General features: G+C 40.2%; 1 protein-coding gene across 19 annotated transcripts in view; it reads right to left on the bottom strand.

The window, feature by feature from the left end:
• ptprf (protein tyrosine phosphatase receptor type F) overlaps positions 1-24,452 on the bottom strand; it is a 334,322-nt gene that overhangs the window by 172,870 nt on the left and 137,000 nt on the right. For all 19 annotated transcript variants that reach the window (XM_033028829.1, XM_033028828.1, XM_033028822.1 and 16 more), the window contains exon 5: positions 7,758-7,946. In XM_033028829.1, the coding sequence (XP_032884720.1) occupies positions 7,758-7,946 (189 nt within the window). The remainder of the gene's footprint in view (positions 1-7,757; positions 7,947-24,452) is intronic.

Genomic DNA, 24,452 nt, shown 5'->3' on the forward strand with positions numbered 1-24,452 from the left:
GTTATCTTAAAGTTCTGGAAATGATAAATCTTCACTCAGTTTTCAGCCAAATGATAAAACTGCTAATCAAATTCTTTTCAGCACCAAATTAAATCAATAACCTTTTGATGGATTATTTCAATACTGGCTTACACTCCACTCAAAGAAAACGAAAAGAGTAACACCTTTAGAAAAAGAAAAGACACATCGCCCAGCAAGGTGGTGACTAGAGTCCTTCCTTTCATTAGAAACGGTGAATTGGCTGCAGATTGGATTTTATTTCTCATTACTGGGAGTGACCTCTGTAGAATAATACTCTGCACAACTATTCTCCTTCTTCAGCCGCATCTTGACGGCTTTCACCCAAGCTTTGTAGATTCTGAGATGGTTGATGAGGCCAACATGGGATTTATAGGCACTGCCACAGTCATGGGAGAAGGTGTTTAATGTGATGGGCAGTTGGGCAAGTTGGGAATTGATGCTCTTGTTGCTTTTGCTGGGTCTCTGCATGCTTGTACTGAGCGGACTCCAAAGTTCTCAGTGCTGTCCTATGTGCTCCTTCTCCACCATGAGCAACCACAGAACAGGGTAAGTTGGTGAGATGGTTAGATTTAATTCCATGAAGGCTTTCAGAGCATTTCCTTCAAGTATTTCCTTAGTCCTTCAGGTACTCGGTTGTCATATTGAAAATCAAAGCAGAGTTCCTATTGTAAGACTCTGGTACGTTGAATTCAGCTTAGTATAATTAGAGTCTTGACAATGGGGAAGAGTTTCGGTTCGACTGAAGAAGGGTCTCGATCTGAATCGTCACCCATTCCTTCTATCCAGAGATGATGCCAGTCCCCCTGAGTTACTCCAGCATTGTGTGTCTATCTTCAGTTTAAACCAGCATCTGCAGTTCCTTCCTGCACATTGGTTCTCAAATGGATGTGACAGAGGGTAAAGAGATTCCTGCTTGCCTTGAAGATTAACTCCACTTCAATGGAAGATTGCTGGGGGCAAGGTGCAATAATGTACTGGGAAACATTGACCTCCCACCCCTCTGCAACTTAACACTAACTTATTTTCACACTTTTCCAGTTTTGATAAAGGGTCTTCATCCTGAAACAACAACTCGCTCTCTCCTTCAAAAGATGCTGTCTGACCCACTGAATATTTTCAGCATTATTTGTTTTTATTTCCAATGGTCTCACAAACAGAGACTCTCAAGGCATTTAGCTCTGGAAGTAGTTAGGCATGATGCAGCAGTTAAGGGCCTGTCCCACTGCGGCGACCTAATTCGCGAGTTTAGAAGAGTTTGCCCTCGACTCATAACCGCAGCATGGTCGACACGAGGTCCAAGGAGGTCTTTGTAACTCTCCTTCATGCTCGAGAGTAGTCCCTGCGTACTCAAGGCCTCAGCTAGGTCGCGGCGTTTTTTTCAACATGCTGAAAAATGCCCGCGAGTAAAAAAAGGTCGCCGTGGAAAAAATTGATATTTTTTTAATCGTAGGTTTAGTCGGGGTATGTCATAATGCTATCGTTGGTAATCGAAGGCAATTGAAGGTAGTCGAAGGTAAAGCTCGTTGAGGAAAAAAAAGGTAGGTAAACCGACCGGTAATGTTAAATGCCCGCTAAACTGTATTAAAAGTTGTCTGGCTTCTTAAAAGTGTCTCCACTCTTCCCCCCCCCCCCCCCCCCCCCTCTCCGTGCTCTCTAGAGGACTTACTGTCTTACTGTGCCAGCCGTCTTTTACCATCCTGTTCATCGCAGGTGTGAATTTCAGACAGCGCTCCCCCACTTTCCCTGGCCCCCGCCTTTGCGCTGTGTTTGTGTGTGTGTGTGCAGACGGTCGATCCGGCTCGAGGTTTTTCAGGCGAGTGCCCTCGCGCTTGAAGGTCGAAGACAGTCGCTGAAAAGTCGCGTTAGTGGGACAGGCCCTTTATGCATTGAGAGTTCTCCACAAATGTCATCAGGTCAGGTTTTAGCAATTAAAACGCAGGGTACAATTTCAAATTTTGTAGATTACACTAAACCTGGAAGTGAAGAAACAGGTTTCTGAGAGTAATGGTGATGAACTTGGCTTTAAAGTTGTGGAGTCGCCTGGTTGGACTTGCAATTTACCTAATAAACAAACATAAATGCCTGAAGGCTCTTATGTCAACCTCAGAAACCTGGGCTCATGAGTCGTGCAGGTTGTTTCTGCTGAAATATGACACTTTGCATTGCTGTACCAGCAAAGTGGGGAACCAGCAAAAAACAAACTACTGGAGGAACTCAGCAGGTCAGGCAACTCAGCAGGTCAGGAACTCAGTAGGGAAATGGACAGACGGGTGGGGACCCTTCTTCAGACCAGTTTGTTTATTGTTAGAAAGTTCTGCACTTTGTTAGTAGAGCAATACAAAGTGTCATATCTCAGCAGAAACAACTTGCAAGACTCATGAGCTGAGCTTCCAGCATCTGCTGTCTCTTGCGTCTCCTGGGGAACCTTCAATTTTGATATTTGGCTACAGTGCAGGATTTCCAAAAGTGCTGCCATTCATAGAGAGCCCTTGTGCCCTAATGAACTTCTCCCTGGCCACTTCCTACCATTACTGACATTTCCTTTTCCAGTATTTATTAATTCATTTTTCATCTGATGAATAGTTTGGCTGAGTAGCACTGCCTACGACTTGCTAGAAACATGTTCCTTTTAAAAGAATTCACCTAGGCATCACCTGGTGAACTGAAAAGTATGCTGATGGCAACTATCATGGACACTGCACACGTTTGGTGTGCATGGTCACTTGGGACAAGTGAAAGGCTTTTGTGACGTGACCACTTTTCAACTCATACAGGTAATGGCCTTGCAAAATATAATCATTCCTATTTACCAACTCTTATCGCCCAATCTATGAAGTACAGCTATCATTAAGTGATTTATTTAAAAGGCTTTAAGGAGGCACATAGGATTTTAGCACCACTTATTTATGATCTGATTAACAACCCCAAGGCAGAATGAACATTTTGCTTTCAAGCAATTTCAAGAGATACAATGAGCCATCATACATGAAACAAGACCAGTGAGATTTTGAGTTCTAATGAATGGTTACTGCATACATTTAACCTGTTTTATGATTTTAGATGCAGACTCATCTGTAGTGAATTTCAATCATTTTCTGCCTTTACAGTTTTAAACAATATTTAGAAATTATCATCAATGACAGTGATGGCTGGTTTAGCATATTTATATGACAGCGCTCAATTGACTTTTAAAATTACATTAAAGATTAGCTTTTAAAGCTTTGGATTAGTGCTCAGTGTCACAATTGTAGATAGTTATTAGGGATATGTTAAATATTTTCTCTGCCAATAACAAAGTGGAAACTTATCATTTGACTTTTGGAAACTAAAGTAATTGCATCAGGAAATTGCATGGTTTGCTGGAACACAGAAAAGACGCTCAACTTTGAACTGTCAAATGGATCTGACTAACTATTTCACCTAGGGAGTTTGCAGTTGTATCCTTCGTGATTACTGATGTTACTGCAGTCAGTCCACAGGTACTGATTGCTCAGATGCAGGACATCAGAGTTAATTCTCTAATTTTGTATAATGACAGACACTCACAATGAGCCCATAAATAATTTACAAAAATACCAAATATAATTAAATATTACAGTTTACTCTCGAACAAGCTGAGTCTTCATACAGAATACACGGTACACCATTGCAATATCACAAATATTTAAAAATTAAGTAGAACTATACATCAATCTCACTACTTACTTTAGTTCCAAACTTTGGCAGTAACAAGGATGCTCAAAGCCAGTTAATGCATCTAAATTGGGTAAGATTCTCTTCCTCTCAAGAAAGCAGCTGTAACTAATCTTGAAGCACATAACCTTTCAAATTAGGTCTGCTTCAGAAACTTGCTTTTGAGAAAATTAAGATGTTCTTCAGCAGTTTATCTATTTAACCTCTTTGGAGAGAGAAACCAAACAGACTTGCCTGTATCAATAATTCTGGAACCATTAGCTACACTTCAAACTTTTGTGCCTCATGATTATACACAATAAAGTATCAACAGTTTAGTCTATGAACTTCCAATGTAGTTAGCATTTTGCTTGTTTAAATTTACATCAAAATATCAAAATATTAAGTACCCAGTGGATGTCATTTTGTTGATTTGGGGCTTGCAATAGGGTCATGATGGGAAATATTTAAAATTGAAGCCTCGTTATTTTACGTTTTCTTGTGCCATTCCTTAGGTTTTTTCCCCCTCGGGCCTCATATCAATGTCGTTAAAAGTATCAGAATGTGTCAATTGACTAAATGCTGAGCCATAGTGTTATTCCCTGATATCTTTAGTCCTATTTCCTTTACAAGCTTTCAGCAATGTTACAGAAGTAGGACTGTATTAGGAAACTTCCAGTATTTGTTGCTGCTTCAGAGACCATGCATCCCGTTGTTTGCATGAAAACAAGTTAAAAGATTTCTCGTGTTCAAGGTTCAAAATCTCATTTAAAATTGTATGTTCGTTTCTGCATCTGTCTGTTTTGATCTACTCCATCCAATGAATTAGCATTGAATTTCTAATAAAAAGCATTTTTTAAAATCTTTCTTCATGTTGACATTTATTCATGTCCAGCAACCTTTCATTGCTTTGGGAGAGGACATACAATGGCAGGGAATGCATAATAAATGTTAAAATAACATACCAAGTATTAAAGGCAACAGATGGATCTTGAGTATGTCGACAGATGCCTAGTACCAGTCAACACACCGTAGAAATGATGGAACAACAACTCTGAGGGTGCATGCTATGACAGTATTGACAGTTGAAACATTGTCACGAGGAGAGAATAGGCTGGATTTTTGTTGTTGTAAGGAGATCAAAGGAGAAATTTAACTAAATAAAACTTAAGAGACTCTGAAAAGGAGAACAAGAGGGATTTACTACTCTTGGTATAGAGGTCAATATATTAAGGAAAATTCAACATGGTTAATTAGAGAAAACATTAAAGGGGACTTCAGAAAAAAGATATTCACCCCAAAAGTAACGCAAAAGTAAAGCAAAAAGTAAAACTCGTTGCTTTATAGGATAATTGAGATAAAACTCTCATTACAATTGTAAGATACATACAATCACTTGAACAGTTGTGATCTTCAACATGAGAAATAGGAAGTGGGAAACATTCTCCAAATATCTGGATACCATTGAAAGCTTTGCAATTGAAATTATTTACATGTACAGTGGACAGATGCAGGCTGATATCTGAATGCTAAGATAGTGTTCAAATTCCAAGTAATCAGCCAACAAATTGCAATGTTCTGATTTCTTTTTTTATTCTTTTCCAAATGAATTTTATATGTTACCAATTAAAGAATTGGTATATCACGATTGGCTTTAGTTGTATCCGTTATATCTATCTTTTCCTCAAAGAATTGTTCAGATTTCTCACGCACAACCCATTGTGAAAATGGTACATGGTGGTTCTAAGTAATTTCTAACAACTAACTGGTTATTAATTGCAGCAATAATTAAGGATGCTGAAATGACTGCCACCACTTTGTCTCTCTTCTTGACATCACAGTGGTTGCTTTCACTTCTCTAGCACACTCCTATAAACCAAAAGATCCATGAAATTCCTTTCCTATGATGTATCACCCCATATTTAATTATTCTCCTTTAATAATTTATAGAATACATACAGAATTTATAGAATATAGAATCCATTCCTGTTTTTAAACTTTGAGTTTGCCTCATTATCTGCCTTTGAAATCCTACCTTAATTATCTCCTGTAATTTAAAAAAAATGCCAAAGACCATGTCCTTTTCAAACTTTTTTATTTCTAAACAACTTATCGAGTTAAATTCTAAAGCTTCATAACTTTAAAAAAAATTGCATACATGCATATATTCTGCAAGTTTGGATTGAATTGAACAGTAGGGGTTGGGTAAAACTTCTAAGAAACCAAACATATTACTACTCACAATTCTAGCCTATTTTATGGAAAGGATACAGCAGAATTAGAGAAGGTGCAGAAAAGATTCACAAGGATGATACCGGAACTGAGTGCATATATCAGGAAAGGCTGGAGCTCTTTTCTCTGGAGAAGAGAAGGTTGACGAATTTATGTAACTGAGGTCTTTCAAATGATGTCAGATTTTGATAGGGTCAAGGAAGAGGAATTGAAAATAGGGGTAAAAAATTAACGATGGTTACTAACAAATCTAGTGTAGGAATTCAGGAGAATCTTCATCTACAGAGCAAAAATGTGAATTGCTCCAACACAAACAGTAGCTCAGGCAAACGGTGAAGCAGCATTTAAGGGCAAGCTAGATAAACACTCAATGGAGGAAAGAGCAGAAGGACATGCTGATAGGATTAAATGAAGTACGCCAGGGGGACAATTGTGTGGACCATAAAAGACTAGCAAAGACTAGCTGGAATGAATGGCCTGTTTCATTCCTATACTCAAAGTCACTCAATGTAGTTTTGCACTTTCCTTTTTGGTTTTACTATAGTCTTTCAATGTTACCTCAGCTAGCCTAATTTTATGGCCTTTCCAAAACTTGCATTATTCCATATGTTGGATCTGTGGGATTCAAGGGGTTTCTAATTTACAGAGATCATTAGGATGACGATTGCTGTGGAGATGGGGATGAATCTCAGCAAGAGATTTCTTCTCACTATCCTTCCAATACTCAAGGAGCCACCCATCGCATTGCGTATTAAGGCTTTTACACAGGAGAGTGCCTCAGCAGTATCTCCAATTTTTTAAATATTGGCAGGCAGTTTGTGTCCCGATAACAATGAATGACTGTAAAATATGGATCTTGGAGGATATGCACAGTAATTAAGATTTGGAAACAAGTCAATGGTGTGGCAAACTAACATGGGAATAACACTATTCTCATATATTACTATTATCAGCACTATTATCAATTGCTGATAATTGCCCAACTAGACGGCCTTCATAAGAGAACCCTTCACTGAACTGTGTTTCATCAGACTTATTTCAAAAAAAAATTTGAATTCAAAATCCTCAAAAAAGTTATGTTGAGCTGCTTACCAATAACCATGCAGATAAACCTGCAGCTTTTACTTAATAAAATCCAATTGTACTCTCGTGCACACTTGATCATGTGAAATTGTGATATCTCAGTCTTGGCCACATCAACCTAATCACAAATTCCCCCTGGAAGAGATATTTATATCTTCCACTTGTTAAGTAAGTGGAATGTATATATATGCCAACATAAAGAGAGCATGTACATTATATTGGACCGTAGATTTCTCAGCACCTTGCATATGAATTCAAACACGGTGAAAGATTTCCCATTAATTTCCAAAATTGAATATAATAGGATTTGACACATCTTTTATAATGCCACCTTCTATTTAAATAATAAAGCTGTTTTATATGCGGAGTACAATACCAACCAGATAATTTCTGCAATCCAGCCTCAATAAGTCAGCACTGCTTACCACCATTTATCGACTGGACAGGTGGTTAACAGAATTCACCCATACGTCACAATTGTTTGTGGACAATTCACACTGCTCACTTCCACTGTACAAGAAATCAAATGATCGCAACACTGTTTACATCCAACTAGACTGCCTAGTAAACCAGTCACATCTATGGATGCGACAATGGCTGATATCTTCTTAAAATCAAAATCCACCAGTGATTTGAATACCAAATTCAATTACAGAAATAACGTACCATTGCAGCTGTTATTAAAATATTAACCCACATATAACCAAGCTGCTTAATAGAAATAGAAAGCTGATATAAAAACGTCCTACCTGATCTGAGCTGTTTAATTCGCCCATTGCTGTTACTTGTGTCCACTGGTAAGAAGTCTTTGAACCATGTAATTTCTGGATCTGGGTTCCCACTGGCAGCACACAACATTGTAGCTGTGCGGGTCCGTTCCACCACCTTCAATTGTGGGCCCATATCAATAGTGGGGAATCCATGAGGCAGCTGTTCCTCTGTTAAAATGCAAGTGATATTCTGTGTTAAGGTTAATCTCAGGAACAAATAGAAGGCATTTTTGTTGCACCATTACCCTTTTTGCAATCCCACATTGAGTCATAGAGGGGTAGTGCAGGTCCACCACCGATTTTCTGGCACCCTTGATTCCAGAGCCTTGCCATGTTATCGGTTTTGCAGGATGAACAGAGGTCACGCAATAATGATACAACAATATACCCCATACCCACTAATTATACCCCTCCCATGTCTCGAAAGCACCACTGACTGCTAGAAATTTAAATAAAACAAATATTAAAAGTCAATTTATTCTACAGCGAAACTTGAATTTCTTGCATGGCAGCCAGTTAACGAGTTACCCTCAGAATTCCCAATGAGGGTTGGATCGGCAGTTGCTCGCAGAGCTGTGGCGCCGCTTTCCCGGCAGGACTACCAGGCCAACCCCCGCCAATTCGAGATTTAGCGAATCTGCCAAAAATGCAGTAGAGCAGGTGCACCCACCATTCCTGCCTTATGATGTGAGCCTCCGAGAAGAGTCCAATGGTACTGGACAGGCCGCCTAGGCTGCCGGGGTGCCACGATAACGGCCCACTTAGTTGGCTTCATAAGTCGACTATGGGAACGGATCCATTAACTCCAGCCGAGCTGGAGTTCCAGAGCATTGGCTGCCGCGGGCAAATTCGATCCGCCCATCGGCTGTGGGGACCCTGATGAGGTTGGAATCGGCCTCCTCACCTAGCCTAGGCTAGGCGCCCCACTTTCGAGGGGACTACCAAGGAGGATTTCAAGTGGACTCTCATAATTTTGTCCTGATTAAAGGAGGTGCAGACCACCAGTTGCCGGAAAATCAGTGGTGGACCTGATTTAAGGTTAGAAAAAGACCCTTTGATCCAATATGTATATACTGACCACCATGCCTATCTATCCCACTGCATTAGTTCTACATCCCTCTATGCCTAGCTCATTCAAGTATCTGTCCAGATTCCTCTTAAAGATTGTTACTGTTCCTGCATCCAGAAATATGACTCAATTTTCTCTCATCCTCTTTCCTTTCATCTGATCTGTCATATACTGTGCTTTCTCCTCCCCGTCATCTGCTGCCTTCTATCTTATTCCTGCATAAATCTTTCCTGCATAATGCTTATGCACTTGTTTTGGATGAAAATTGGCACGTGGATGGCAGCATCTGATCCTTTACTGAAGTCTCTACATCTGCGCTACACATAGCACTGTCCTTTTCTGTGCTTAATTTGCTAATGAATGTACGTTTGGCTCTTTAACTCTGGAGTATTAATGATCATGACTGTCATTTTGCTCAACCTCTCATTTTCTAGAGGCTTTATTCTCACAAAAAGAATTACTCCCAACCTTCATTGCTGCTTCAAGTTACAGAGTACAAACATAATTATATTTATTATATAATTCGTTGAGTTACATTCAAAATCATTAATCAACAATGAATATTAAAAAAAAACTTAATTCAGCATGTGCAATACAGGTCCTAACTGAACTACAGAGGATGAAGAATCAAGGTTGGCAACAGTGATTGTTTCTTGAATAATTAACATAGCAAAAATGGGTCTTGAAACTGTCAGTTCATAATGATCATGATACTCAAGAGATGAAATATGTCAACATTCTTAAGATTGCACAAGTACAAGAGATTAAAATTGATTTAAATTCATTTGAGGAACACCGTGTTTTCATATATGACTGGTATAGATGTAGAGCACTAATCTTTTACTTATTTATTACATTTTTGCATGTGAGCAAAATTGGTAGGGATACCTTCTTGAAATGCTGCAATCGCTCTGCTGATTGTAGTACTCTCACAATTGGGGAGTTTCAGAATTTGGACCAAACAACAACAAATTTCCAAGTCACTTTGAGGGGAACCTCCAGATGGTGCTGTTCCCAGGCACCCATGTCCTTTTTTTAAAGAGATGGAGGTTGCATGTTAGAACGTTTGTTCAACCCAAATAATTGTGGAGTGTATTGCTGTGATAACCACTCACAGCCCGATCAAAAAGCACGAAGACCTGATGTGTTCCATGAACTGTTCCCGATGACTACCTCTGTAAATGGAAAGCTTTCAATTTCCACGCGAGTCATATACCCACCTCCTCCATTGTCTGTGTGGATTCAGTCCACTTTTCGATAACTTATGTAGAAGATTGCCAAGGACATTCTGTATCAATCTTTGTCTGAATTCTACTTGTGGGTTCTTTTGGGATTCATTCTGTTTTCTAAGCTTTTGTAAGGCTTATAATTAATTTTCAAATTTGGATCTAGAAGGATCTGTGCAACTTTGGCAAGGTACTGAGAGTTGGATAGCATAGCAACATTTGCCAAAGTAATGGTGAGAAATTGATTCCAATGATGTACCACACTGTGATGTTCGAAAAAGAAAGATCTTGACCTGAAATGTTAATACTGTTTCTCACTCTATAAATGCAGTCTGACCTGTGAATACCATCAGATTTTTCTGTGTTATTTCAGATTTCCATTTCATTGGATTTTATTTTTACACATATTTCTAGAAACTACACAATTTTATTTTTGGAGCAATAAGATGTACATGACCTCAGATATAACTGGATATAGTCCACACCCCAGCACACATCAGGTTACTGGGCATAGAATGGTTGTCACTGATATCTGCATTTCTAACTCAGATAGTCCACAGTTTGTAATTAAAAGTTTATGCATCTTGTTGATGGTTAACTTTTACGACTCCATTCTTAAAGATTTTGAAGGTTAATCCACAGTCCCGCATCATTCTGAGATGTTAATGGATAGATGTCACCTCTCACTTTGTCGTCATGCAAGGTTGATTTTGGAGTATTTCTGGCATCCTTGCTATCAAGATGATAAACGTTGATTACTGTTTTCTAGGTGTTTGTGTCCAGTTTCCAGAAATATTCCTCCATAGTGTTTAAGCCATTGTTCTGGGTAGATTTCATATTATTACAAGTGCCTGCTTGGAAAACCAAGAGGAGATCATTGTATATGCAAACTGCTGGAGTACTAAAGAAGGGTCCCAATCTGAACTGCCATATGTCCAATTCACCTCCACAGATGTTGTCTGACCTGTTGAGTTTCCTCATCAGTTTATTTTTGCCTCAAGATTCCAGCACCTGCAGTCCCTTGTGTCTTAATTTTATTGCTGGAGGAACTCAGTGGGTCAGGCACCATCTGTTGAAGGAAATGGACAGACGATATTTTGAGTTACAACCTGAAAAGTTGTCTGTCCATTTTCCAGCACAGATGTTGCTTGATCCGCTGAGTTCCTCCAGCAGTTTGTTTTGGCTTAAGATTCCAGCATCTGCAGCTTCTTGTGTCTCTATTCTACATGCAAATTTGTCTTACTATAGAGATCATTGTGCTTGTGAAGAGCATTCATAGCAATACTGAACCTGCAGCTATTCATTATTAAGGAGCTGGAGTACATTGATGTAATTGCCCAGGAGGACAAGTAAGTATTTTAATCAAGGAAAGCTATGGCATGAAGCTTTTAACCCAGAATGAATGGTAGACATGAAAAATCTACAATGTCACAGGTCATGTACATCTTCTTGTTGTATGTGTGAGTTCTAAAACTTGATCACATGAAACTTGAATTTACTTGATCACATGAAACTTGAATTTTACGTATGGGGTTATCTTTCTGGGGGAAAAATCAATTATTTTGAAATTGTGCATAATCATGCTATTGGTTACAGCATCCTGGATCATTGGCTTATTCTGCTGAACAGATGTCAGATTCTTAGTAATTAAGAATGGTGTGACAGAATAAGTTTCACCAAACACAACAAAAAAGTATGCAGCACTGATAGCAGAATTATAAGTACCTTTGGAGTGTTTTGGAGAAAATGGTGAAATCATATTGTTATTTGGAATGAATTGATCTTATTGTTAATTGTAGTTAATGGTGCCCAGTGTATTGAATGCTGCAAACTCAATGAAACTATGCAGACATGACATTGAATATAGATGCAATTCAGATATTATTCAAAAATCAAGATATTAAATATCCAGCTCTCTTCACAGCTAAATCGATGATTCCAATATAACAGAACTCAAACGAGATAAATAAGACACTAAGCAAGTCAGTCAAACCCTTCTATAATTTATGACAATAGACTATCAGTGGAGTTGCTATGACTACCTTTTACGATTTATCATAACATTCAAGTCACTTACTTTACACCAATGTCTCTATAACAAATGTAGATCAATGGGTGAAATATAATGAGGGATGCTAAAAGCCTGCAAATTCAAGGATACCTATAATCTAACATATGCTTTAGGTAGAGAATATTAACATTGCAAGCTCACAGAAAATACAGTTGTGAATGGTCTCCAGCAAAGAGGTGACAAAGATGTTTAGACCTCAAAGTGCACCATGAAATATAACCATATAACCATATAACAATTACAGCACGGAAACAGGCCATCTTGACCCTTCTAGTCCGTGCCGAACACGTATTCTCCCCTAGTCCCATATACCTGCGCTCAGACCATAACCCTCCATTCCTTTCCCGTCCATATAACTATCCAAATATAATTACTCTTCTCATTCCATATTTTCCAGCATAATTTTGATTAGAAACCTGATCACCAGAAATTAAATCTGAACCACTTAGTAAAGAAACAACCATTTTACTGGAGGAATTCACTGGGTCAAGCAGCATCTCTGGAGGGGAATGGATTGTTCACTTGGAATTGATGAGTGAGGCATTGTTGGGCATCTATGAAGATTAGATGTTCGTGGCATCAGTGGTTATTTTGCAAATTGTCATATTAAACAGATGGGCAAGAACATAACACAAAATATCATGCATGCTTATGGGGATGAAATTGGGGCTTGGCTCCTGTGGAGTCATGATGGTCCATAAAGGATTCCTCAACGATAAAAGATAGTGATTCTAAATTTATTTGTTACGTTTCACACAGGTTTAGTTCAGCCGCACCTGTCTGAAATTCAATTGCATAATGGTATTTTCCTGAAATTACAGATTATTTCACAATATTCCAAAAATTCTGTGAAACCAAGTTCTGTGTTTACAAGATTTCTGACGATGTGAGCAGCATGATGCCAATCTAAGACACTTCAGGCGGAGGAGAAGATGATGGTGAATGGCACAGTACATGGCAGATGCGACAAAATATGAGGTCATCCAGTTTGACGGACAAAGTAGAAAAGCAGAATTTTTGTTTTCAAATGGCAAGGGATTTGAAAGTATTGGCGTTTGGAGCGACCTAGTTGTCATTGGACATAAATCACCGAAAGTTGACATTAAGGTACAGCGAGCAATTAGGAAAACAAACAATGTATTGCACTTGGCTGCAAAAGGAGTAAGATATCTTAATAAAATTGTATAGGGTCCAAGTGAAATATTGTCTTGTCTGGTTTTTCTTAGCAAGGAGAATTACATCTGCAAAAGAGGGACGTTGATGAAGATTCAAAAGATGAATTCCTTGGAAGTTTGGGCATTGTCCAATGAAGAAATTATGAATTAAACAGATAGTGCATATGTCCTCATGAATTTTTATAATATTCTTAAAAAGTTTGACATGTTAGCTTCGGTGTTGATATTTCCCTTGGCTGCCATGTTGGAAAATCATTTGGGAAGACTTGTAGCCATAAAATAGCTACCTCGGCATACGTTTTCTCTTAGTTTTGTTAGTGTAATAAATTAATTTGTTGTAGAACTTGTTGAATCACACCCTTACACACTGACTAAGGTACTGAATCACAATGGGTTTCACAATAATTATAACACAACGATGTGAGTTTTTGTAGCAGGGCATCTTTGGTGTTTTAGTTTATTTTAGTTTTTTGATGTGTATTGAGGTACAGTAGAAAGCTTTTTGTTACATGCTTTCCTGTCAAGGGAAAAAACTATACATGATTACAATCAATCCGCCAGTTTATTTGCCATGATTTGAAGGTGCTCCTTTATATTTCAGTTCAAAATAGCTTTGGTCCCTGAATTGCTGAAGAATTAAGCTGATAGTAAGGCACAGTAAGGAAGGTTTAAGGCACAGTAATGAAAGAAAATAGTATCTGGGATCCAAGGCGCATGGACAACTAATAGGATATCTCTTTAGTCAATGCGTTTTAACATTTGAGAATAAACATACAAATCATCAAGGTGAAAAAAATGAAAATGGGTGAATTCAATGTAAATACAGAAAGAGAAATGAGATAGGAGAACGGTTATTAGAAGCGAACAAAAAACAGAATTTGGAAATAATGTGGTGATAACTTAAATGGGATGTTTGTAAAACCATACTAAAAAAATATGAAAATTTGAAGGAATAGGAATTCATACTTGCAGCTCATTTTCAGTGGCATGGGGTTGATTGGCAGACATTAGCATTTATGAACTTGTTAAAAGAATATGTATGCTTGTAATGACATTGCATTGCAGCAGATTTAATGGGAAATGGTCAATAAAGCGCCATGCTCTTTAAAACATAGGGAGGTTAAACCTGAGAATGCAATTTTGAATAACTAACAACAGTGCTATGACCACACATCTGATCCTTATATAGATGTGTTGATATATACTATATGTCCAGATGTTATAATGAGCACCATTAGCCTTGATCTATTTTGTGAATGAATTCTGGTCTATTAGCTCGGCACCCAAAAGTACACGGCATACTGAATGTAACAACACACATGATGATACAAGAGACTGCAAATGCTGGATTCTTGAACAAAAAAAACAAACTGCAAGAGGAATTCAGCGGGTCTGGCAGCATTGTGGAGGGACATGCAGAGATGACATTTCAGGCGGGGACCCTTCTTTAAGATAGTAGCAGTCCGGGACAGAGCTGGTAGAAAGAGGTGAGGGGAAGGGGCAGGGCAAGACTGGCAGATGATTGGTGACTCCAGATAAGGACAGGTTGGTTGGAAGTTGAGTCAGATTAGAAAGAGAAGGGTGGAGTTAATTACAAAATGAAAAGTAAAGAAAACAAATGGCTGCAGATGGTGGATTCTGATAAGAAAGCAAAGTGAGGAGTGAAATGTAGAATCAGAGGGAGTGATGATGAATAGATGGTAAGAGGGGGAACAACACACATTATCTGGTTTGCGTAATTAGAAACATTGACAGTGTAATTTCCCAATGACAAAATTTGACAGATGTGTGTTTGATGGATAGCTGACAAATCCAGAATCTTAGTATACAATCAATAATCACACTGGATCGTTTATTTCAGCATTACTATTTCCGTTATCTATAATCTTAGTTATCTATATACTAAAAGTTTCATCTTGTGTGCGTGTGTGTCTGCGTGTGTGTGCGCGCCTGTTTTGTATCGCTAGCGCTTCCATTTTTACATATTCTAACTCACATTTTTCCCGACCACACCCTACTCAGCTTCACTTAAGATTTCATCCTATATTTCTCAAAGTTGCCAGAGAGGGAGAGGGGGGAGGGGGAGGGGCAGAGGGAGAGGGAGGGGGAGGGGGAGGGGGAGAGAGAGAGGGAGAGGGAGAGAGAGAGAGGTGGAGATTGTTGCACAGGGCCGGTTCATGGGCTCGCCGGCCTCTTGATTTTCTGCAGCAAGATAGAGACAGTGTTCCACGTGTATATGGAGTGTGTGAGGTTGCTGCCCTGTAGGAATATTGGAAGGGGCTGCTCCTCAAGTTCTGATGCATTTTAGTCCCACAATCCTGGTGTTTGGACACAAGGCAGGGAGTGGGGAGGGCCGATCGGGGGGGGGGGGGGGGGATCTCCCTGTCGGTTTGCTCCTGGGCCTGGCCAATATGTCCATTTGCAGGTCCAGGAGCATGTTTGCAGGATTGATTCCTGGAATGGTTCATTTGTTGTATGAGAAGAGATTAAGCACACTAGATCTGGGGGCATCAGCGCCCCCCGGAGCCAATCACCCCCACAAGCATCCCCCTGGACAGCCGACTGGTGTGACCATCGATCACCCGCTGCCTGCCCCTCTCCCGGGCCCACGTCCGTGCTCGCATGTCACCGGAGAGGGAGCACGCGGTGTCCAGGGGGACGCTTGTGGGAGTGATTGGCTCCGGGGGGCGCTGATGCCCCCAGATCTAGTGTGCTTAATCTCTTCTCATACAACAAATGAACCATTCCAGGAATCAATCCTGCAAACTTCCCTTATCCTCCCTTAATTGTAAGATATCATTCCTTTGATAGTGAGACTACAACTGTAAACAAATTTTCAAGGCTTGGTCTCACTCGCAAAAGACTGCCGATGCTGGGATCTGGAGCAACAACAAAAAAAGAGCTGAAGGATTCAGCGGATCAGTTACCGTGGATGGAAATGTACAGTTAATGTTTCCGGCCTTGACCCTTCTTGTCTGGACTATTTTATTCCGGAAAGAGTGAAGTTGGAATGGGTGGGTGTAATGGAGAGGTCATGATGGATGATGTCAAGTTGGCAAATGAAAATGTAAATGTCAAGTGAGGTTAAAAGGGGATGTCCAAAAGGAAATGGAGATGGGAGAAAGCGTCAACAGCAGGGGTGGGGGGGAGATAGGACTTCTTGCCAAAGAAATATGCAGAGGTGCCATGGCAGGCCTGGAACTCATTGAGATGTGGGTGCAGTGGTTCAGAAATTAAGCTCCTGCTGAGGACAGGCCACTCAGCAAGAATTGGGAGTCCAGGTAGGATGTGCAAACGCGGGTCAGACATGACGCAGATGGTAGGAAATGGAGTGGGAGTATTCAGGGATGACAGAATGGTTGGAGAAGGGGAATCATAGAAGAGGCAGGAGATTGGGATGGTCGATGAGATGATACGTGTAGGGGCGTGTGATGAGATCAGTGATAATGGAAGATTGGTGGGACCTAGCAGCGTCAGCATTGGGGGTCCCGGCCTGGAGATACCTGGGGTAGCTTGGTTCAGTTCAGAGAAAGGGTCTCAACATGAAACATCAACTGTTCATTTCCCACCACAGATGCTGCCGGCCCCAATGAGTTCCTCCAAAAGTTTGTTTTTTGCTTGGCACAATGACCTATTTACTCCTATTTTTTCTGTCCATTAATCAACCTTCAATCCACTTGTGCGCTGATGACAACAAGCGTTGCCGTACCACCATCTCTCTTATTTATTCCAGTGCTTCTGAATTGTCAAGAATGTTTGTCAATCATCCTGCACTCTGTTAACAGAATATTTCCCCAGCTAAATATTAAGACGGCTAAAGTCACTGCCACAAAATTTTTCACTAACATGCAATTTAATTTCTGATAGGTGGCTGGTTCCTACAAAATGCTAGGCAATGACTAAGTAAGAGAGCATCTAATCATCTTCATTTGACATTCAATGACATTACTATTGCCAAGTCTCCCACCAGATATCCTGGGGTCTCGCCACTCACTAGAAACTCGATTGGACCAGCAGCTGAATAACAATAACAGAACAGAGGCTGGATATCTGCAGTGATTGACTCACTTCCTAACACCATCTTTCTATTCCACCTTTTCAAAGGCACATAGGAGAATGAGAGAATATTCGCTATTTGGCTGGATGAAAGCAACATCAACAACTCTCAACAAAGTCAATACTATCCTGAAGAAAATAGACTTCTTAGCTGACACTCCATCAATCACTATAAACATTTTAAATACTCTTAAACAACCACTGCTAATGCACAGTAGCTGCAATGTGCACTAAACTATAAAATGCACTGCGGCTAATCCACAGCACCAACCAAGCCCACAGCTTTTACCAGCGATTTGGACAAGGATAACAAATACATGGGAACATCATTGCCTGTAGATTCCCCTCCAAGTCACACATACTCCTGGCTTGGAAGCATATCACCAGCCCTTAAATGTCACTGGGTCTAAATCCTGGAACTCTTTACTCAACAGCACTGTGGGAATACCTCCATCAGAAGGACCGCAGTGGTTCAAGAAAACAATTCACCACCATCTTCTCAAGAGCAAATAGGAATGGGCAATAAATGATGATCTTTCAGCTCCTTAAAATGAATGAGTAAAATTCTCCTCTAATACACTGTTACGTTCCATTTGAAAACATTGAAATAATATTCTGGCCCAACCTTGTCTTTGTGCTCAGGTATATAAATTATTTTATGTAAACATATTTTGTGATATGAATGATGTTTCTCTCACCTGGAAAAAGTTATGATTAAATGCTGCAGCCCACTGAGGGTAATAAATGAACACTTCTATCTGGGGGAAAAAAACGATACTGTGTAGCAGTGTGTGTAGTAAATTGCCTGTTGTGTGTAGTAAATTGTCAATCTGACGAGCAGTATGTTTGTAAATGACCACAAGAAGCCAAAGTTGGCAGATCACAGTTCATCACAGAGCTTCTAATGGGGAAGCTCCTTGATCCGTGAATGAGAAGAGATGCAGCTGTGCCAACCTCTTAGTTCTAATAAAAACAGACTGAAATACAAAGTCATACTACTCATACAGCCCAACCCTACAAAATAAATTGAAGAAGCAACAAAGACAGCATCGGCACACTGTCGGGATACTGAGTTGGATGATCAGCCATGATCATATTGAATGGCGGTGCAGGCTCGAAGGGCCGAATGGCCTACTCCTGCACCTAATTTCTATGTTTCTATGTTTCTATGTCACCATTAAACAAAAGTTAAACGATCACAGATCATCAATACCGTAGCAGCGACATCACGTGACACAATACAGATCTACCTTGAGGTCAACTTCAGAAATGATCAAAAGTAAAGACCGATTGCTCGCAATGCAGAAACGCAAAGAAGACTTTCACTTAAAACTTACACAATTAGACAATAGCCACTAAGAATGCATGACTCACACACCTTGGGCTTTATCACAATAGAATGATTTGAAATCATGATTCTCAAGAGTTTTTCCCTGATGTTTTATCAAATTGTTCCAGAACCACTACTACCTGAGCAGTATGGTTGTCTCATTGTTGAGACCTACGACATAATCACTGCTGAGTTTCATTCTCTCCTTAGATTTTTGTGTATTTTGATTGCCACTATCCAACATGGAATTATCACATGCATAAATGTGTGAGAAGCCAAAAGGATTCTTTCAAAGATCTGATTATCCTAGTCATACTGGGTTCATTCCAAGTTTCGGCAAAGGGCCTTCCATGTTTCCGCAGATGCAGACTAACTGGGTGAATATTTTCAACATTTTGCTTCCACTCCCACATTATCAACCACCTCAGAACTCACAAAACTGCTTTGGAAATTGCACTCATCCACAGATGGAGAAGGAGGCGCCTGATAATGCGAGCAAGTGGCTGGTGGGTGTGATTGCCTTCTGTATGCTCCCAATGCATGGATTCAAGATTCTCAATACCATGCCCAAAATAAGTTCTTTCCGTATGAGCAGTCATGAACCACGAATTAGCGGGGTTGTTGCATTATTCCCACAGGGACTTGATTACAGTACATTTTTGATGAATCCAACATGTGTATCATAAAACAGAGCCAGAGTTGTACAGCACAGAAATAGCCCCTTCAATCCAACTCTTCCATAATGATAGAGTGTGCAGGAAGGAACTGCAGAAGCTGATTTATAGATAAGACACAAAATGCTAGAGTTAATTTATTTCTAGCCTTCCCTGCTCTCAGAAATGGACAATAACTATCGACCCAATCTATGGGCCACATAATTTTCAAATCCTCTCTATGGGTCACCTCTCAGCCTCCTATGTGCCAGTGAGAATAAATTTAGCCCATCCAATCTCTCCTTATAATTATAACCCTCCATTGCAGGAAACATCTTGGTGAATTTCTTCAGCACTTTGTCTACTACTACCACATCCTTCTTGTACAGTGGCAACCAGAACTTTACACAATATTCCACATGTGGCCTGACCAATGTTTTAACAGTTGCAACATGATATCCCAACATATACACCTTACGAAGGTGCCAAATGCTTTCTTTACTATCCACCTGTATCTCCCATTTTCAGAGGTTTGAACTTGCTCTGCAAGGTCCCTCTGTAAGCCGACTGATTATATTCTGTAAATACTGATTATATTCTGTTAGTATTTGATCTCCCACAATATATTACCATACACTTGTATGGAGTAAATTTAATCTGCCATTACACTGCCCCATTTTCCAACTGATGTACATCCTTCCGTACATTTTCAAAACTTCTTTTGCTATGTATTACTCCACCAATTTTGATATCATCCACAAACTTATGAATCAGACCACCTCATTGAAATAATTTCTATATTATGACAAACAACAATGCTCCCAGCACTATTCTCTGTGGTACACCACTGATTACAGACTTCCAGTGAGAAACACACCCCTCAGCCACCACCTCTGCCTCCTACCACCAAGAAAATGTTGGATCCAATTTGCCAAACACGTTGCCCTACCTTCTGAGCCAGCATATCAGCAGGGCTTTGTCAAAAGACTTACGAATCGATGAACAATAAAATCTGTTCATCTGAACTGCGTTCACCACCCTGCCTACATCAACATTTTAGTTATCTTCTCAAAAATTTCAGATGTGTGAGACAGCATTTCCTCTGCACAAAACCATCAGTCCCTGTACTCTTGTTCAGTATTGTTTGAATGATGCAGGGTCTTGGACCATCCCTTTGACTCACACAGATGTTGCTTCACTCGTTGAGTTCCTCCAACAGTTTGTTTCTTGCTCCACATTCCAGGATCTGCAGTCTCTTGTATCTCCTGTTTGATTAACTTTGTTTACATATTTTGTAAACCATACACAACAGGAATAACTGCAAAAGAAACTGCCAACAAGGTAAAAGGCTCCGATAGATGGAATGGTAGCTGGGAGTTGAAAACTGGGCTGGTTTTTGTAAGAGGTGGAACTTTTAACAGAATTTTACACAGCATAACCCTACTCAATATTTTAGTAAATTTATCATTTAGATGTAGAATTCTACAACATCGTAATCAGTTTGGCGGGGACTTGCACATCTGGACTGACATCTTCAACCTGTCACTTGCCCAAGCAGTTGTCCCCACGTGCCTTAAAACCACCTCCATCGTGCCAGTGCCAAAACACTCCACTGCGGCAAGCCTCAACGACTTCCGCCCAGTTGCACTTACCCCCATCATCACCAAGTGCTTCGAGAGGCTGGTCCTGGCACACCTCAAAAGCTGCCTACCCCCCACACTGGATCCCTATCAGTCTGCCTACCGTAAGAACAGGAGTACGGAGGATGCCATCTCAACGGCACTTCACTCCGCCCTCTCCCACCTCGACAACAGAGACACTTACGTAAGAATGCTGTTCATCGATTACAGCTCAGCATTCAACACCATTATACCATCTAAACTGATCACCAAACTCGGTAACCTGGGCATCGATCCCTCCCTCTGCAACTGGATACTGGACTTTCTAACCAACAGACCACAGTCTGTTAGGTTAGACAAGCACACCTCTTCAACCCTCACCCTGAACAACGGCGTTCCACAGGGCTGTGTGCTGAGCCCCCTCCTCTACTCCCTCTTCACCTATGACTGCACTATGACTATGACTACATGGTACTAACACCATCATCAAGTATGCAGATGATACAACGGTGATTGGCCTCATCAGCAACAACGATGAGTCGGCCTACAGGGAGGAGGTCCAGCACTTAGCAGCATGGTGCGCTGACAACAACCTGGCCCTTAACACCAAGAAGACCAAGGAGCTCATTGTAGACTTCAGGAAATCCAGGGGCGGCACGCACACCCCCATCCACATTAACGGGACGGAGGTGGAACGTGTTTCTAGCTTCAGGTTCCTGGGTGTTAACATCTCCGATGACCTCTCTTGGACCCACAATACCTCAACTCTGATCAAGAAGGCTCACCAGCGTCTCTTCTTCCTGAGGAGACTGAAGAAGGTCCATCTGTCTCCTCAGATCCTGGTGAACTTCTACCGCTGCACCATCGAGAGCATCCTTACCAACTGTATCACAGTATGGTATGGCAACTGCTCTGTCTCCGACCGGAAGGCATTGCAGAGGGTGGTGAAAATTGCCCAACGAATCACCGGTTCCTCGCTCCCCTCCATTGAGTCTGTCCAAAGCAAGCGTTGTCTGCGGAGGGCGCTCAGCATCGCCAAGGACTGCTCTCACCCCCACCATGGACTGTTTACCCTCCTACCATCCGGGAGGCGCTACAGGTCTCTCCGTTGCCGGACCAGCAGGTGCAGGAACAGCTTCTTCCCGGCGGCTGTTACTCTACTCAACAACGTACCTCGGTGACTGCCAATCACCCCCCCCCCCCCCGGACACTCCTCCCACAGGAAAAACACTATGTCTGTATATATGCTAATGTCAATATTTATTCAAATCATATGCTATGTCGCTCTTCCAGGGAGATGCTAAATGCATTTCGTTGTCTCTGTTCTGTACACGGACAATGACAATTAAAGTTGAATCTGAATCTGAACTAAAAATGGGGGCATATTTGTGGTCTAGTATTTCACCACAATATGACATTGCATGATTAGTTACAGTTCAAATGAATGACTAAGCAAAATACACGATGACCAAGACTGATTATCCTTCAACTTGTCTGGACAAATAACTAGCATCACCTCATTATAAGTGAGCAATCTGATTACAGCAGATCTCAGGTAAGTTTCAAAAATGTAATTCACACAACATTAGATGAGAAACTTTGATAGCAGAAATATATGAGTAATGCAAGGAGCTCATGTGATGCTTGAACAATGAAACAAATGTGAGAACTTTGTTGGTCATTTGCACTCAAGATCTGAATTAAAGATTATTAATCGGTACTTGACAATGCATCCTGCTTCACGTATACAAAAACCAAACCCAGAGACAGAAGAGGAATGTAGCAAATGTGTGTGATACGTGCCTAGTGCCCGTTCTACTGGAGTTTACCCTACATTGCAATACACTCAGTGATCAGAGTGATTAATGAACACAGGTCTGCACAGCTATGAAAAGGGGCACAAATCCCAATCTACAGAAAGTGCCATAGTTAAACCATTCATCTGATGTAAAACATTCATATTGATTGAGAGATGGGCACTTTTTGTTAAATGTACATAGTACGCCAGGATTTAACCTTAGTTTTTCTTGGTTGAAAGTACTTCTTTACTGATTGGGTTCAGTTTTTCTTTGACAGATGAATGATAGAAAAGTGTTCCATGCTCATCATGATTTGAAATAACTCATTAAGCAATTTCAGAGGTTAGTAAGAGTAATCGACGTTGCTGTGGATTTGGAGCCAATTTTAAGCAAGATTAGGAAGGGACAGTCGATAGTCCACCATAAAAGCCATTACAAATTAGATGGGTTTTATAACAATCACCATGAATGATACTAGCTTTTTTAATGCCAGTTTATTTAATCAACTGAAAGAATACCTAGCTGCGGCTTGGGATTGAAAATCATATTTTTAGATCTTTAGTTCAGGCCACCAGATCACTAACCCAGTAATATCACTGTACTACTGTTCCCCTTGTATATTGCCAGATTTATATCATGCCGTGTTTTAAATCAAGAATATTCCAGGTCCAAATATTATTATACGAAATTCACAGAAATAATCAATTCTATTCTTTATTAGAGCTACAGTATATAATAATATGTTATAGATTGGATCTACTGGAATCTGATTTATTTGACTGCTTATCATAATGCTTAATGCAAAACATTCATCTCAATATGAAGTCTGGATTTATTGTAGAGTAATTGATTTGGGCATTACTCTGCAAAAACTAGCAACCAAGGAATGAAAGTGATTACTGGATAAAAAGCACTGATATAGCTGCCGTCGACTTTGCTCTGAACTTATTTTACTGCACATTCACTGTGAAACATCATCTCAGCATTGCTGCATTAACCTCACAACACTGCTGCTAGGATATGCAGTTGTAACTACAGATACATTTGAAAGTAAAATTGTTTCTGAGCTGGTAGCCTCTATCGATTCTTGTTGACACGCAGTACATTAGAATTCACTTCACTGTCATAAACATTTCCTGCATCACATAGATACTTTTCAGATAGTCTTCAATGTTGGGACTTGTCCCTGACAAAGGATCAGTACTTTCTCTTTTCATTACTTATCACTGAAAGCCTCATGACATTTCTGATAAAATATTAGAAGGTAACACATCTAGGTATCCCAGCTCCAATAACTGCAAGCCCCAAATTCAGAAAAAATATAATTTTCGGAGTCTTGCTAAACTAATTTTCATGTTTAACAGTAAATTCAAGGTTAAAGACTTTTACACACAAATCTGGGTTTTTGAAAAACCCACAGATTTAATCTGTACCTGTGTGAAAACATTTTATCAGAGTAATCGCTTCACAGCAGGTGTATTGAGTAAACTTTTAGATACTATTCACAGGCAACAGTGCACACCTTTCATAGAATAAACACTGCCTCTACTCCAAAGGTAATCTAGTCAAATGGAATTAATTGTATTCAGTCAGATTTTGTCTAACCGATAATTATTTCATGGTATTGGGTGGTAACACGCAATATTTTGATAGCTATGCCTGCACAGTCACGCACA

Source organism: Amblyraja radiata, chromosome 10, assembly GCF_010909765.2.
Source record: "Amblyraja radiata isolate CabotCenter1 chromosome 10, sAmbRad1.1.pri, whole genome shotgun sequence".
Lineage (NCBI taxonomy): Eukaryota > Metazoa > Chordata > Chondrichthyes > Rajiformes > Rajidae > Amblyraja > Amblyraja radiata.